Below are 16,132 nucleotides of genomic sequence, written 5' to 3' on the forward strand. Positions count from 1 at the left end.
CATACATGTTAAAAAAGTAATAAAATAAAGCCAAAATTAATTTGTCCAAAGCAAATCATGTCAAACCTCTTTAATTTTCTTCTTTGCTAGACTAACTGGTCTAGTGTATAAGGAGGAAGTTCTTATTTAATATATTGACTTTAATAAAGTCTTTCCTGCTGTCCTAATGAGACATTCTCATAAAGAAAGTAAGGAAATACAACTTTGATGAAATTACCTAAGATGAGGAAATGTCTGGCTGAATAAATAATCAGCAGTGGTTCACTACCAAAGTAGGACCACATTTCAAACTGGATATCATAAGATACCAGCTCAGATCTACTGCATACTCTCTTGGATAAAGAAATAAAGCTCAGTGATAAGAACTTGTGAAAGTCACCAGAATGGGTAAAGCTGCAAGTACCTAGGAGTTAGGTAAATATTTCATTTGGAGAAATGTTCCTCCTTACCCAAAATAACATTTAATATAGACAATTGAAAAATGTTGTAGAAAGGAGATGAAGACAATTGATGAGGCAGCAGCAATGCAGAAAATGATCTGGAAATTATATTGAGAATGATAACATGAGTAAGAATGATGATAACATGAGTAAGAATGATGATAACATAAAAAAACCAAGTCTTGGTGAGGCGATATAAGAGAGAGTTGTGTATACAATAAGACATAACATTTTTCCATCAACTAAGCCCTAAATAATTTGTTGCGGGAATAATCTGTTTATCTGGAGGAATCATAGTTTGAAGAAAGCTATAGACATATCACAGACTGAAAAGGAAAACAATAATAAACCCTAGAAATTTATGAAACACCACCTGAAGGGCAATATTGAAGAACTGGATTAGTTTTCTCAAGCAAATAGATGACTGAAAGCCAGAGAAGTACACATGGAAAAAGTTCTTAATAAGAAGCTGATGACAAACTATTCCTCCATACACTGAGGAAACAAACTTTTCAAACTGGGCATGTTTTTACAGTGTATCTCATTGTAGTGCACAGATATTGAGAGAATATGCAAAGAAGCTAAGTCAGGTTGTGAAAGCAGACAGTAGTAGAATGGAGCTCAGTCTGTGCTAAGACACAGACATTGGGATTCCTAAGAAAACCTTAATGTAGTCTGGTTTTACATCAGGTAATAGAGTCATTAAAGCTGTTTTTTACATTCCAAGAGGATGGAATGTAAAAGGGGAGACCTGGTAACACAACAGTACATTTTAATTTGGGCCCTGAAGGGGTAATCATTCTGGCTAGATCAGTCTTGCTGAAAATTGTTTAAAATCTATATGCATTTTCACAGGGCCTCGGTAATTTGTTTTTGTTCAAAAAACCAAGAAAATACCGTTAATTATTTAGAAACAACATCCCAGTAATTCAGGTATAATACTAATTTAATTTTAATTTTTATGAAGTATGTTATAGTGCTGAAATCCTTTCTCCAGCATTAAGGAAGCTATTAATTTGGTTCACAACAATGTTTAAACAATTCCTTGTAATCGTCCATTATCAACAGAGAAGATTACTGCAACACATTAGTTTTACACCAATGCATTTTACCTGTTTTACATAAAACAAAAGTTCCAGTCCGTATCTATCCAAAGCCACAAAAAACCATAATTAGTTTTCAGATGAGACATTAACAGGACCTGTTATTCTGGTGCTGAAAACTGGGTCTTCTAAAGTTAGTGGATTAATACTTTAAGAAAGAATGGGTCAGCACAAAATGCTTTTCACTTAATGCCACCAGGAAACCAAACTAATTTCCTCAAAAAGTACAAACATTTACCCATAAAGTCTATAACAACCACCACAACATGGCAAGAGCAGCATTCTTTAAGGTCTGAACATGGACAGAAAACCTTTGAGCTCCAACAAGCAGGACAGCAGTACAGAAGAACAGAATTATAGGATAAAATAATCATTTAGGTTGGAAAAGACCTTTACAATTATAGAGTCCAACCATAAACCTAACACTGCCAAGTCTCACAAAACTATATCCCTAAGTGCCAGATCTGACTTAATTTCAGATGCAGATTTAATTTTTCTGTGTTGGGCAATGTTTCAAATACTAGATGCAGGCCTGGAAAAAAGCTGTATGTCAACATTTCTGGTGATCAGGAAATTGCTTTACTTAATTTTTGCAAACTGAAAAAAAACCCAACCCCATCAGGATCTGCTTCCTGAGTAGATTTTTCAGATCCCTTAAAGTACCTTAGGCAGTCAGACATTTTTAACAACGAGAAACATTACAAAGCTCACTCGTGCCAGCTGGAAAATGACTCAACAACTGGTCTCATAATGTCTCTTGAATTCATCATCAACCTTGGAAAAGTTTGCCTGGGAATAGTAGAAAACAGCACACCAGCAGTGTCCCAAACAGACCATCAGGCCAACATTAAATATTTAATATATTTCACCAGTGTCACTAACTGTCGTCTACCTACAGATAACATGGAGTAATTAACACAATTTATGTTTCAGTGTACTAAGGGATGAGTAAGCATGTAAAACCGCAAATGACCATATTCTCATTAATTTCTTCGTCAGCTCACCACCTGTTTATCTTTACATTTCCACATTACTCATTATGTTCTGTTACTCATTCTCTTCTTCTTTTAATTTTTCTTTAACTTTTTTATTATCCATTTTTCTCTCATTTCTTTTTTTTTCTTCACATCATCTCGGTAAATTTCTCATCATCCTCCCCTTCTCAATTCCACAAACTCCTATCCAACTTCTTAGTGTTGTTCTGCCACTAAAGCCACTGATTTTTGCATTGTTTGATATATTTACATATTCACCCCAATCATCATCAAGTTCAGTTCTGGTGCTGACTTCCTATATTTAAAATTCTGACTCTTCATCTGCATCTGTGGGGCTGTCTGCAGGGTCCAGCTATGGCAAAAGGGTCAGATAACATCAGCTGTTAAAATAGGAGCATGAGTGTAAATAGTGTTTGTGGATGGGATACACAAAATTCTCTGAAAGGCTGCTTTCCCAAAACTGTTTATGTTAAAGAGGAAGATGACCATCAGCCACATTAAACATTAACCAGGGAATTATGAAGAGACTTCTGAAACAAAGGAGTTGGCTTGGAAAAAGGTATAGAAGAAGCACAGAAATTTGGAACAGCAGGGAGAGACCTTGGAGTGGAAACAGCAATGCTCAAAACCTGGTTTGACACTGCCAGAAGTCACCACATAGTCAAGACAAGCCCTGTGTTGGCACGAGCTTGTGGGATGCCTCAGCAGCTTCCAGAGCAGCAATGGGCACACACAGTGCTGGAGAAACCATGTCTCCGTTGCAAGGTTTGTGGAGGTAAGGGAACAAGATTTTTCAGACTTAATTTACAATGTAAACATACCCTAACTTGCCTACGCCATGTCCCATCCTCTCATTTGTCCCCTTTCCTATGTCCTTTCCCACTCACAGTCACCGGCTCTTTCTTCAGTCTTTCCCAAAACCCAGGTCTCTTCACCTCCCACTACCAGCATGCAGTGATCCTCTCCATTTAAAAACAGCAAGGCTTGACTCCTCCTCCACTCTTAACTATTAACTGATCTCCACCTCCAGCAACAACTACATGCTTGGCTTTCCCTCTCCTTAACTCACTGAACATCCATCCACAGCCATCCACCTGAGTAATACTCCCCTTTTGTTGAGATTACTAATATTTTTAACTTTTTATGAATCTATCATCAAAGTGCACTCTAGTCTCTATCAGTACACCACTTAGCATAAAAGGGTCTCAATCTGAACTGAGCCTACTAAATGGTAACATAGTACAGAATGTAGTAAGATTTATTCTTATTATGGTAAAGCATAATCTTCAAGATTAATAAATTGAGGACGGGCTTTTTCATAATATTACAATAATCTATAAATATCCCATGCTCAAAAAGCACTTATTATAGTAGTTTACCATGGATATAATTTTTACAAATAGTTGATCAATAAATCATATTTCCATGATTTGAAATTTCTTTGTTAACTCTTTGTAATCATCCAAAATTCCTCACTTAAGTCTCCTAGTATTACAGTCACAATTTCAAAATTTAAAGATGAAGTAATGAAAAATATTTATTTTTTTACGTTTCTATGCATACTTCTTGTTAAAAATAAAAATTTTGTTATGTCTCCACAATATGACATAATACCTTGCAGAGACACATAGGGAAGCTGAAAATGAGTTATGGTTGGTACCAGAAGAAAATCTACCTTTTTCTGGTTAGTTTTGCACTGGGCAGGCTAATTTTTCACCGAGATCACAATATATAAATGAAGAAATTTTATTTAAGACTATGTACAAGTTTATGTATATGAGTTAAGATATTGACTAACATAACTGAACTGCTTGTATTAGTCAAGTTAGTATTTCTAACGATCCTGTATTACACATGAAGCTTTCAAGTGCTTTGTATTCTCCCCTCTTTCCTGCTGAACTTCGGGTTTCCAAACTCTGAATAAAACCAGATTGTCAGAAAGAAAAAAAAGCAAGTGGGATCATTTTAAAGGAAGTGTTGCAATGGTCAGCTAACTTCTTATCAGAGAACATATCAAAAAATCCATTTTTGCACACTAGCAGCTGAGGTCAGAAAACCACAGGTTTATGCCAACGCAGCCTATGCACTCATCTATAACAGTCATCAAAATTCATATTTTTAAAACTACTTTAAAATCATTCCTGAGAACACAATTCAGAAAGTACTTTGGGATAAAAGTTCCAAAGCTTATGTGAACTGTTCCCGTCCCTCTTTTGGCTTTGCTAATTTTTTTCATGATTTTGTCACTATTGACTCATAGGCATCATAGTCATGTGAAAAAGTTAGAAATATTTAAAATATAAATTCTTTTTAATGCTTTGCCAAATCCTGTTTTCACCTTCAAATTCATTTAAAAATAATTCTTAGGTGGGTAAACAGTTTCTGTCATTTTTTCTATTTTTACATACATAAAAGGAGAAATTTTGAAGAATTAAAATGAATACTTGCAAGTGTAAGCTTGCTTAATGGAAAATTAAACATTTCAGAAGTCAAGATTCCCATAATATCCAGTAATAAACAGAACATTGGTTTGAATTATTCTTTACTGTTCTCTCCTGGTTTGGAAATCAATTTTTAATGACATTATCCAATAGGTCCTTAAAGGCAAGTCAAAATATTAGATATAGAATACACTGAAATATTAAGTTCATGACAGGAAAAAAAATGAAAGAAATACTTTAAATGTCACATCTTCTTGACATTCTCCTATAGAGAGAAGATAATTTCCAAGCAGATAAATGGACAAATGCTAAAGAGCATCTCAACACTGTGATCAATTCCAACATACATCATTCTGCTACATGGGTGAATCAGGATTTCTTTTGCTTCGAGTGCATTTATGTGCACACAGGCAAACTGGAAACCCAAAAAGTCATTCTAGCCTGGTTTTTATCGATGGTCACGAGACCCCTGTGATCTAGCCAGGATTATGATGGAAGTTATTCAGCCTGGTTTGACAGAAACAGCTGTTTTAAAACTGTATAAAGGAAGTTCACTTCCCCTCTTTGCTGTTGCTTCTAGCGGGAGTCAGCCTCTCCTCCCTCCACTGATAATTTTCACCCCCAGATAGGGAGGAGGCAAAAGACCTACCTGACTCCAGCCAAGTGCTTAGACAATACATCTCACCACCACAGAGACAAATTAAAAACTCTGCCTTTACAACATGTAAAACCTGCCTATTACTTAACCGTGCAAGACAGGGCATATTGCCTTTGGTTACTCCTTAAGTTTTCTTGATGGAGCCACTGCACTGGACAAGCTATGGTTTTCATCATGGGCTTTCTTACACAGATACAAAGCATGCCAACCTAAAACAAGACAGGTGCCATGCACTCTGTGGGAACTGCGTGAACTAACGCTTCAGGAAAGCAGAAACCAGTATTCTTACCAAGTGATTTAAACCTATGACTTTCAAGAAAACGATAATGCAAGGGAAGAGTAAAAATAAATCTCTCCCACCAAGCTGAAGGCTGCAAGGTCTGTGAAATAAGGGTGTGTCTTACCTCTTGCTACAGCTCCTTTTCCTGCCAGTTCGAAAATATAAATCACTGCTAATTTGTGTGGTTGGCTGGTGCTTTTCTTCTCACCATATCCATTTACAGCGTTTCTTCTTCACTCATTGTCTTTGTCTCAAAAAAGTGAAGAACACAGCATAACAGGGTTTTTTTTTTAATGGCCATTAGCTCTGACGCAACATATTTCCAATACAATGTTTCACAATGCCAGGACCCCAAATACTTGCACATATAATTTACTTCTTCAATCTGCCTCCAGAATAAGTTCATTCCACCCCAAAATGAATTATATTTTCATTCATGATTTTTCTGAGAAAAATAGGAGAAAAAACATTTTCCCCAACAGGGAAAAACATAATTCAGCTTCAAATGTCAACAGAAATAAATTTCTTTGCTGCCTATTGTCCTCTCTATTTTCTAGGACATGCAAACAGTTCACTGTCTTCTTTTGAACTTTCTCTTGTACCTTCTTCATTGGTTTCTCCTCTTGAAGGAGTACTATGGCAAAGCCAGATGACAGCTGTACAGTCACTGCTCATCAATCCTATTTCTTCAGGAATAATAGGAGAAGTTCCACTCTTCTTAACTCCTCTGAAAAGCAGCTGACTATGCCTGATCTGCTGCTGCTTTTCTGCTACTACCTGAAAAGTTGCCTCCTTTTGATTCTGGCTGAGGCATAATCTGACTTTCCCAAGAATGTCCTTTCAAACTGTGTAAATGACACTTTAATTCCAACTAAAAGTAATCCTTAGAGATGACAATGTTAATCACTAAATGCACATTCTTACTTAATATTTCCTCTTCAGAACTCTACAATCTAAGTTAGTGTTAAATCAGTTCTTGATTAAGTAGGAACAAAGCAAAGGGAAAGTTGTAAGAAAAAGCTTGAGATCGGTACGCAATATTGTTTTTCATGTGGTATGTTCCCTAGAAAGTGTAACCCATGGCAGAACAAAACCAGATTACAACAATATAAAATAAAATGCTTTTCACTTAAATAAATAAGCATGCTCTCATTAATGAACTGTCTTAAATTAGGAAGTTTAGTAGATTAAAATACAAAAAATGCAATGGTTCTTATCCATCAGAAGTTTTTGTTTTCAGCTGTTGAAAATACCTGAACAAATGGTCCTTTTCACAAGTCTGTTCTTAAAACCAGTCAGGATTTCCCCCATCTCTTCAGTAGCAATCTAGACTACCATTACTGGGATGGCTATAAACCTTCTTCTAATTTCCTATCTCAGTCTAGTTATGGCCAAGCTACCTATATTATAGAGCATGCTATGCTACAGTATATTACCATTTTATTTAATTTCAATCAGGTTTTTTCTTGCTGAAATTTCTGAAATATACTTATTCACCTCCTTCTAGTATGATTAAGGGGTTGAATGCTAACATTTGGACAGCTGTTCAAATGTATCTGAACATCTTTAAGATACAAAAGCAAATGTAAGACATTTGCTCCTTTTCTTTCGCATTTCTAACGTACTTGGTTCTGCCTCCTTTCAATCTTCTTACTGAATAAATGTGTATCATCTGTCTGAAAACTGCATTCTCCATGATTTTCCCCTACTTAATCTACTGTTCTGTCTCTCCTGCTTTCTTAATTTACAAAATGCCACCTACTGTCCAAATTTTTTGATGTACTGCTTTACATTTTATCTTCTTTTCCACCATCTTCTGGAAATGCCATGGTTCTCAAGACCAGTGTAATTTATTAGCCTGATTTTCTAAGAACTTTTTACACCCTTCATAATGTTCTGGATACTCCTTAAAAATACCTTTACTTACTGCTTTAATCAAATTCTTTTTTCATAGCTTCTTATCAGGCTAGGAGCAGACACTCCTGTCCTCTCAATCCTCCTCCCAAAGCCCAATTTTTTTATTATTAATTTTTTACACCAACCTTTCTCACTCAATTTATAAGTTAGCTCTTCTAAGGTACTGTCATTTAAAAAAAAAAAATATTGGTGCTTTAAACCAACACACAACTATGTAATATTTTTGGGTATTTATGCATCAGTGTAGCCATTAAAGCCACACAGGAAGAGGCAGAAGCAAGCACGTAGGTAGAAAATACCTTTAGCAACATCACCAACAGGTTGGCCATGGCTATGAAATATATGCAGCTTTGCAGAAGTTGTAGCAAACTTTGTTATTAGGGCAAGGGGTAATCAAGAAACAGACTGTAATTTCAGGGTCTTCTTGTGGTGCTGTGTTTTTATATTCCAGCCTTTTCTTAGAGCGAGAAGCAAAGTATGAATGCATCTTCTCTTCTCTGCCCACCTTCCTCCTACACCACAGGAATAACTTGTCACTCATTAAATTAATATGCTATATTAATTTACAATTAAGCTATCACTAGCAATAATGATATATAATGTACATTCATTGTAATTACAGTGCACAATTCAACATAAACCTGGCAAAGTTTCCCATACATCTGTTTATTCCCTATCATAAAGATGATAATCATTTGGACACATTTGCAGGCCACTATAAATAAAGGGAGAAAACATCTTTTTTTAAACAAGCTTCTAAGCAGCTGAAATCTACTACTTTCCAGGCTTCCCACAGGTACTTTTTTCTTGTTTACTATATTGCTTCCTCTTCATATGTTATTCTGATTTGGTACCTTTTTCTACAGACACTAATTGAAAAGGTGCAAACACCAGTTGTGCCCATGCAAAACATAAATATACCTGTTCAGTACATACTATACTGAAGGCACAAGATAAAAAGACTTAAGACAGAACTCACAAATAAGAAAAAAAATAATACATTAGCATAGTATGAGGATGTATTTGTTTGTACTTGGTAAAACTCCTGAATATTTTGAGCTTCCAGGAGAGAAAAAAAAAAAAAAAAACCAAAAAAGAAGAAAGAAAAGAGAAGCCATGTAAGGGCATTACACTGATGGTTATTTTTTGCTAGAAAATATTTGTTAGTAGATTTTTTTCAAGAGGAAGTCTCTGTCAAAACCTTACAATGTCTAGAAGTCGCAGAATGTGCTGTTTCTGTATTTTATTACACCACATGTAAGTGAAAAAACCCTCAAAAGTTATTGATATGGATCATTCTTATCCCACAAATTTGTAAACTTTTACAATATACTGTACAGTATATACAGTATATAACTACCTCTGTGCTCAGTAGTGTTATAAAAATCACGTTGGAATAGTTTCTGCCAGTGGATTACAGTAAGCATCAGCATCTATTTTTTGATACTGATTTTAGTATAGAATAAAATAATGAATCATCCATATATATTTTAAGGGACTAGAAGCAAGAGACCAAAGGACTGGACTGGGTCATTTTCTTAGTAAAGGAGAATTCAAAGTTAAATAGAGATCACGTCTAGTTAATCACAGTTAATACAACATTCATATATATAATGAACAAAGATACTGGAACAACAGCAACAATACAAGGAGTTTCTCTCATATGCAGACAGCATAGAAAAGATAATAATAGAGCTCCCTGAAGAGTTGGAAAACAAGTGTTTTTCACCCTTATTCTTTCTCTTGCTTTCAGCACCATGATCCTTATTTTCCTGTCCCTACTGCTCTAAGGGATAATCCTTGATCCAAAATTGCATGATGCCACAGAAAATGTGAAGAACAGAAAAGAGAGGCATTTTGAAGCTAACACATTAATATTTTTTAAACACATTAAGAGCCTTAAATCAAAGATATTACACAGCAAGGACAATTGCTTTGCTATTATCCAACTACCATTGATCTACAAAACTCAAAAGACCATGGGTTTCTTGAAATAATTCCAGGCTTTCTTGGACCCTGCCAAGGCAGAGACACCAAAAGAACAACTCTTGTGATACTCTGATTCTTTTGCTTCCATTCACAGTCAAGACCAGGAAGACCATACAGTCCACCCACCCCCAAAGTCTGAAGCAGAGTGCAGAAAAATGTTAGCTTCAGTGTAAGCTTTGACTAACAACTGTGTAGATTCTTATGTTAATAGAAATCATAGAAATCAGAGAACTAAAACACCTATTATGTCATCTAATCTATGCAGTTGGCAGGGAAGGATCTGTTCCCTAAAGCATGTTTTATATGGCTTTATTCAGTCCAATTTTAAATGTCAGAGCTATGAAGTTCCCACTGCTTTATTTGAGAAAGCTGATTTGTTTATTGTTTGAATTCATTTCACCATCTCCAGTTATAGCAAACATGCTCAAGATGCTGTTCTTAATAAAACGATGGAATGTCCTCAGTAATTTATGTTAGCATTAAAATAGCCAGTGAATATCCAAGGTACAAGTTCTGTTGAAATATATGTTTGCATATAGCAGACTGTTCTTTTGATATTAAGGAATGCAGGAATCTCTAAGTATTTGGCAGTCGGTTTCTGATGCAATTACAAAATTTTATCCAAATTGATGTGCTTTAGTAATCAGTTCAATGTGATTCATAAAGCTTGGCTTTTTTACACAGTTATATTTCTGAATGAATCCTTTAGTTATTTCCAAGCACTACTGGGTAGCAAATACTAGAAGTTACAATTTGTTCCCAGTATTTTTATATTTTTATTTCTTCATGAATTCAGAACTTACAAAAAATTTGAAATTTAGTCAGAAATATCTTTTTGAGTTTCTCATCTTGAAACATAATACCTATCCCACTCTTATGTAGAGGATTGGTGATATTGAAAGGATTATTTAGAATATATACTCAACCTATTTTTTACATTATGGGAAAGGCAACTTAAGTAAAATACAGATCCACTGTAAATGTAACTTTGTTAAGTAGCAAGATATTCACATGTATTTATTAAGTTCTGACATAGCTCTCAAAAAGGACCTGTTTTTTAAGAGTAACTATAATTAATGTTGGTTGTAGGTGAAATATGGGTAAATATAAATATATATAACATTTGGATAATTTGATATTTTCTTCTCTTTTCTTTTCGAGAGAAAAATTGACTAGACTGCTGATTCAGTTACCTCAGTGTAAGATCTGTGCCCAATAAAACCGTTTTACCTACATGGAGAGAAAATTACAGGATTAAAAGGACTGAAGATAAATCTTCACAATTCTTGTATAAGAACACTTTTTCACTGGAGAAATATTTTCCAAGGTCATAAGAAAAATCAATACACATTAAAAAAAACAGCTCTTTAATGTACTATGATAGCATCTGCGTTTACTGTACATGATATGATCTTTATGGCATACGGAGATTGTCTTTCTGTTTCAGCTGCCTAAAATATTATGCTGGTCTCGACCTTGGAAATGTTTCTTAAGCATTTGCTGCAGTATTACTGAGATCTTTTGCCAGAAGAATCACTGCAGAGCCATGGACTCTTAGGGGGCTTTCCATATTAGGGGTTTTCTTGCTCTGGATTAAGCATGCCAACAGTGGTTGGTTGCCGTTCTGTATTTAGAACAGATTTGCAGGAATGGATTTCAGTAAGAAATGTTGAAACTTCTTGTATTTCATTGAGTTAAGTACACTCCCACAAGACAATTTAGGGAAACATCCGTTAAGAAAGCTCTTGCAAACTATCCAGTACTACACTAGCTACAGCAGATTTCTATTGCAGATTCCCAAACACATCAGGAAATAAGCACTTATTCACCTCCAGTTCTAATGGCCCCAAAAGACTGTGAAGAATGTGTGTTTAAAATATTTTTTTTAAGTTACAGTTTATGGGATAATTACCACAGATCCTTAAAAGTAATTATTGATGTTTAAACAGAAATATATTCAACTAAACTACTACATTAAATAAAAAGATAACACTTGAGGAAAATATCAAATGTTTCTTAATAAGTCATAAACTCTCTGTGAAATAACTTCTTAATTCCACTTTCATAAAGTGTAAAATGTTTAATTTAATTTATGATATAAATTGCATAGCAAATCCACACAGCACATTCAAAGTTAGTCTTAATGGTTAATTCACTTCACTCCTATAGTAACCGTTTAATGTCCAGGTTCTCTTTCTGCACCATAACTGTAACACTACTGAAAGATTTCTTCACATGTAACATTAGTAGGACATAATCCTGGCATGACTACCTGTCTGAACTTTGGAGCTGCAATACCAATTGTTGCTGTACTCCCATAATATATGACATCAGTAGTGGCCATCCAATAAATAACTATCCTGTATTTGCTCTGGGACCATCTATAATCTTGTATTTATTTGTCATATCAACACTGTGGTTACAATATCCTACTGATATCACCCAGTAAGAGCTGGAGTTTTGTTAAAGATGTCACTGGCCATAAACAGAAGTGTGAACTACTGCAGGTTTATTTAATCTTACAGCCACAGCATCCTTATTCACAGTAGTTTGAGAAACATTATTTCCCACTCAGGGTCACTTGATCTGAAGCTAGGACTGGCCAAATGAAAGAAAGGGGGTTCCTGCGGTAAAAAGCACAGGTAAACTAGATCTAATCCTCATCTGCAAAAATAATTTTATAATTTACTTTAAAATATAAAATAGTCAGAAAGATGTTTCATAGATCAAACTAATGTATGTAGGAAGCAGTGAAGAACCACCTCACAAAAATTCCAACTTCTTACTCTTTAAACTTGAACCTTTCCTATCAGAAGAGTCGTATGGATTAGTTATACTTTAAGCACTTGTCTGCACGTCCCAGTGAGCAAGCTACTTTACTCTGAAAGGTGTATCATTTCAAGTATTAAAATTCTGCCATCCAGACATAGTCAGCTAAACCAACCAAGAATGATGTTCTACTTTTAAACAGTTTTATAATTCCAGAATACACTGAGGGACTGCAGAGCTGTAGGAAAACAAAACACACAAAAGAAGTTTTCAAGAGCTATGCTGCTCCTCTTTCATAATAAAGACAATCCCACACAAAACTTTAGGGAACGCAGATGACAGAGAAGAAAAGAAAAAAAACTTCTATAAAGTCTTAGTACAAGTGAAAAAAAAATATTCTGAGCACAAAATCATCTAACATGTTACAAAGTTACACAATATTAAACTCTTCCCCTCGAACAATTCTTTGTGTGTTTTCATATGAACTTTAAATTAACAAATAGGATGTAGAGAGTAAAGTTCATAACATTTTCAGTTCAAAGTAACAGTATCACTTACCTAAAGATTGGTCTTTGGAGATGCTTTTTCTTGATTGTAACACAATCATCCATTTAAAGTGGGGAAAAAGACTTCTTCCAGCAAGTAAGTCCAAAAAGACCAGGGAGTAATCGGGAAACTTGTTCTTAGCTACTGTGCTGCAGAGAGCACACAGAATGATATTTTGGTGCTGGGGGAAGCCTCCCTCCCTCTTTCTGACAGTGGAGCAGAAAAGGGCCATAGAGGCCACATAAGCCAGGCACGGCCGTGCACGACCAAACCGGGCAGGCTGTGCAAAACTGGAGTCAAGTTGATCGAAGCACGGAATTGTACTGGAATCCCTTCAACTGTGCAAGAAAAAGGGGGAGGTTTGCCAAATGCTACCCAGGTGAAAATTTGTTAGATTATTCCAGCCATGAGAACACTTCTTACACATGCTGGTCAAAGTCTTAAATGCAGAGTCACTCTCTCTCTCTCTCTCTCTCTCTCTCTCAAACACACTGTTCTGAGGCTCAACTTTTTTTTCTTCAAAATAAAAGTTGTGCAGCTGTTTCAGCATTCCCATGCGAGTACCTTCAGAAAGTTTGTTCTGGTAAAAGAACTGTATACAAATTAATGAAGACGGATGGATCTGGTCTGTGAGGCTGGCTCTACTTCAAGAGATTGTAATTATTTTACAATCTGGCTTTTATTCACTCTGGATGATGTGTGGATATAACTATGCAAATTAAAGCACTGCTCATAATTTTTAGCATTCATAACCTAATAACCTAGAATTGGCTGAAGCAGAATATGGTGTTTGCAGCTGGTAGGACCATAACTACATAAAACAAACAGACGTTACATGAGTGAGGAAAACAAAAATGACCAAGTTCAGATAGTAACAGTAGCAAACTGTTACTGTTTGCAAGATAAGATTTCAACAGAGATCCCAACTGAAAAGCTTGCACTGACATCACACTGACATAAATCAGGAAGAATTCAACCACAGCGAACACAGGCTGTAAACAAAGCTATAAAGCAGAAGCGTCTGACTGAGGTTCTCGGTGAACTGAAGTCATGAGTGGTTCAGGTGAGATGTCATTTCCCGGGCACGTCAAAGGGCCCGTAACAAAGCTGTGCTGGTACAGGGCTTGACGGGAAACATGGAACCCGGCCAGAGGAGCAGTAAACCAGCAGCAAGCCGTCATCATGTGTGCAGCTGTACACCCTGGCTGTACGGTACCCTGGAACTGTGTGCCCCCTTCCTGCCGAGGAAGGAGAGGACCTGCCACAGCTGCTTCTTCCCTATGACCTAGCACTGGAGCTCTCCTGTGCTTAACTCTTGGAAAGCACTCAGTATGTGCTAGGTGAAGTTATTGCTATGTGACAAGTAGGAACAGGAAGGTTGGGCATCTTTTGCAATTGCATTATTGGTTGGAAGGAGAGGAGATGAGTGGTAATTTACAGAGTTAAGTGCATAACACTGGCATTAGCAAATTAAGTTTGAGCGACACTGTAAATCCACAGAAAAGGCAAGATAAGTAACACTGAGATGTGCCTTAGGCTGTATATGACCAAAAAAGTTCAAATTACATTATGAACAAATTATTATTAAATTAATAAGATTTCCATGAAATAATGCTATATAACAAACAGAGAGATAACAAACATTCCAGTAATATTCCTTTCACAAAGGAAAATTTAGCAGTTTAGTAGATTTTACTGAAACGGGTAAAATCTCTTCCTAGAGCTAATATATATTGCTTATACAACAGAGTGACAGTGTCACATTTGGTTAGCCTGAAAGGACCCAGATACTGATCCCTACACTATATAAAACTATTTTCTTGACACAACCATGGAGTAATTATCTAAAGGAAAAAATATCAGACAGCCATCACCAGTTATTTTGTGTCAGTTCAGTTTCACCTTGCCCCACTCTTCATTTCTACTCCTTTGAGAAGAAGAGAGAGAAATACATCTTCATCGGGAAAGCAATTATCTCTATCAGATCACAGATTAGTTTTTGCCAAGATCTTGAAGGATCTGAAGATCTTTCTTCAATAATATGCAGTGTTGAAAGTGTTATCATATTTTTAAAGACTTTCATGTGGTGATGATCTTATTCTTGACTGCCAAGATTCTTATTTTTCTTCATGCAGTTTTTACTGCTCTGGGTTTCAGCATTTCAAAATAATTTGCTGCTTTTTGAAGTGTGTTCACTCACTGTCTATACAGAAAGCTGAAAATCACAAAGAAACCTCCCTTTTCTTTCTGTTTCACATTATGGGCATAGAACTGCTATACTATTGTTATTCAGAGGGATTATCTGTAGCTCAGGGTGAAAATCCTGATATTTTCTGAGAGCTTCAAGAAAGAAAAAAAATCTCCAAACTCTCAGTGAGAGCTATATCAAATATGTTTTTTTCACTGAACTCCCCAACCTTTCATCTAGCAGTTTTATCGGTCCTGAAACTAGTATGCATCTTAAAAGTAAATTTTTCTGGGCCTAGACTAATGTACATTGTTGCTCACTGACTTCCATTCAAGCATGGCACTGTAAAAAGTACTATTTGAGGGAGCTGAAATTCCTACAGTGTAATTGCTTTGGCTACAAGGAACTTTGAGCTGTTAAAAAAAAAAAAAAATGACAGGGAAAGAAAATATTAATATAAAATGGTAACAGAATTTCACTTTAATTGCATTGTTTTTCATCTTCCAAAGAGCCTTTTTTGACCATTTTTTCATTCACACTGAAACAACCCACTGACTTTTCCCTTATAATATTCAGAAATCTTGTCTACATGTTGATTAAGTATTCACACAAATTCTTCAAGACAGGGCATTTCAGAAAGATACGATAGATTAACTAGACTGCCTGAAGACTGAGTCCCACTAAGATTATTCCTGTATTGTTCAGTGGAAAAATCACGTGCATAAAATTCACCAGCACGCAACTTTTTTGCAGATTACAGTATTAGAGCATATTGGAGTAATATTAGTTAATTGTAGGATATACCT

At 35.7% G+C, this 16,132-nt stretch overlaps 1 protein-coding gene across 2 annotated transcripts in view; it reads right to left on the minus strand.

The window, feature by feature from the left end:
- Positions 1 to 16,132, minus strand: part of PDE1A (phosphodiesterase 1A) — a 162,886-nt gene that overhangs the window by 111,405 nt on the left and 35,349 nt on the right. The window contains exon 1 of one of the 2 annotated variants that reach the window (XM_074829279.1): positions 13,151 to 13,564. The exons of the other annotated variant lie outside the window; for it this stretch is intronic. Within the exon in view, the coding sequence (XP_074685380.1) occupies positions 13,151 to 13,203 (53 nt within the window). The 5' untranslated portion in view covers positions 13,204 to 13,564. Of the gene's footprint in view, positions 1 to 13,150; positions 13,565 to 16,132 lie in introns of those variants that run through there. 2 annotated transcript variants of the gene reach the window in all.

This window comes from Strix aluco, chromosome 6, assembly GCF_031877795.1.
Source record: "Strix aluco isolate bStrAlu1 chromosome 6, bStrAlu1.hap1, whole genome shotgun sequence".
Classification (NCBI taxonomy): domain Eukaryota; kingdom Metazoa; phylum Chordata; class Aves; order Strigiformes; family Strigidae; genus Strix; species Strix aluco.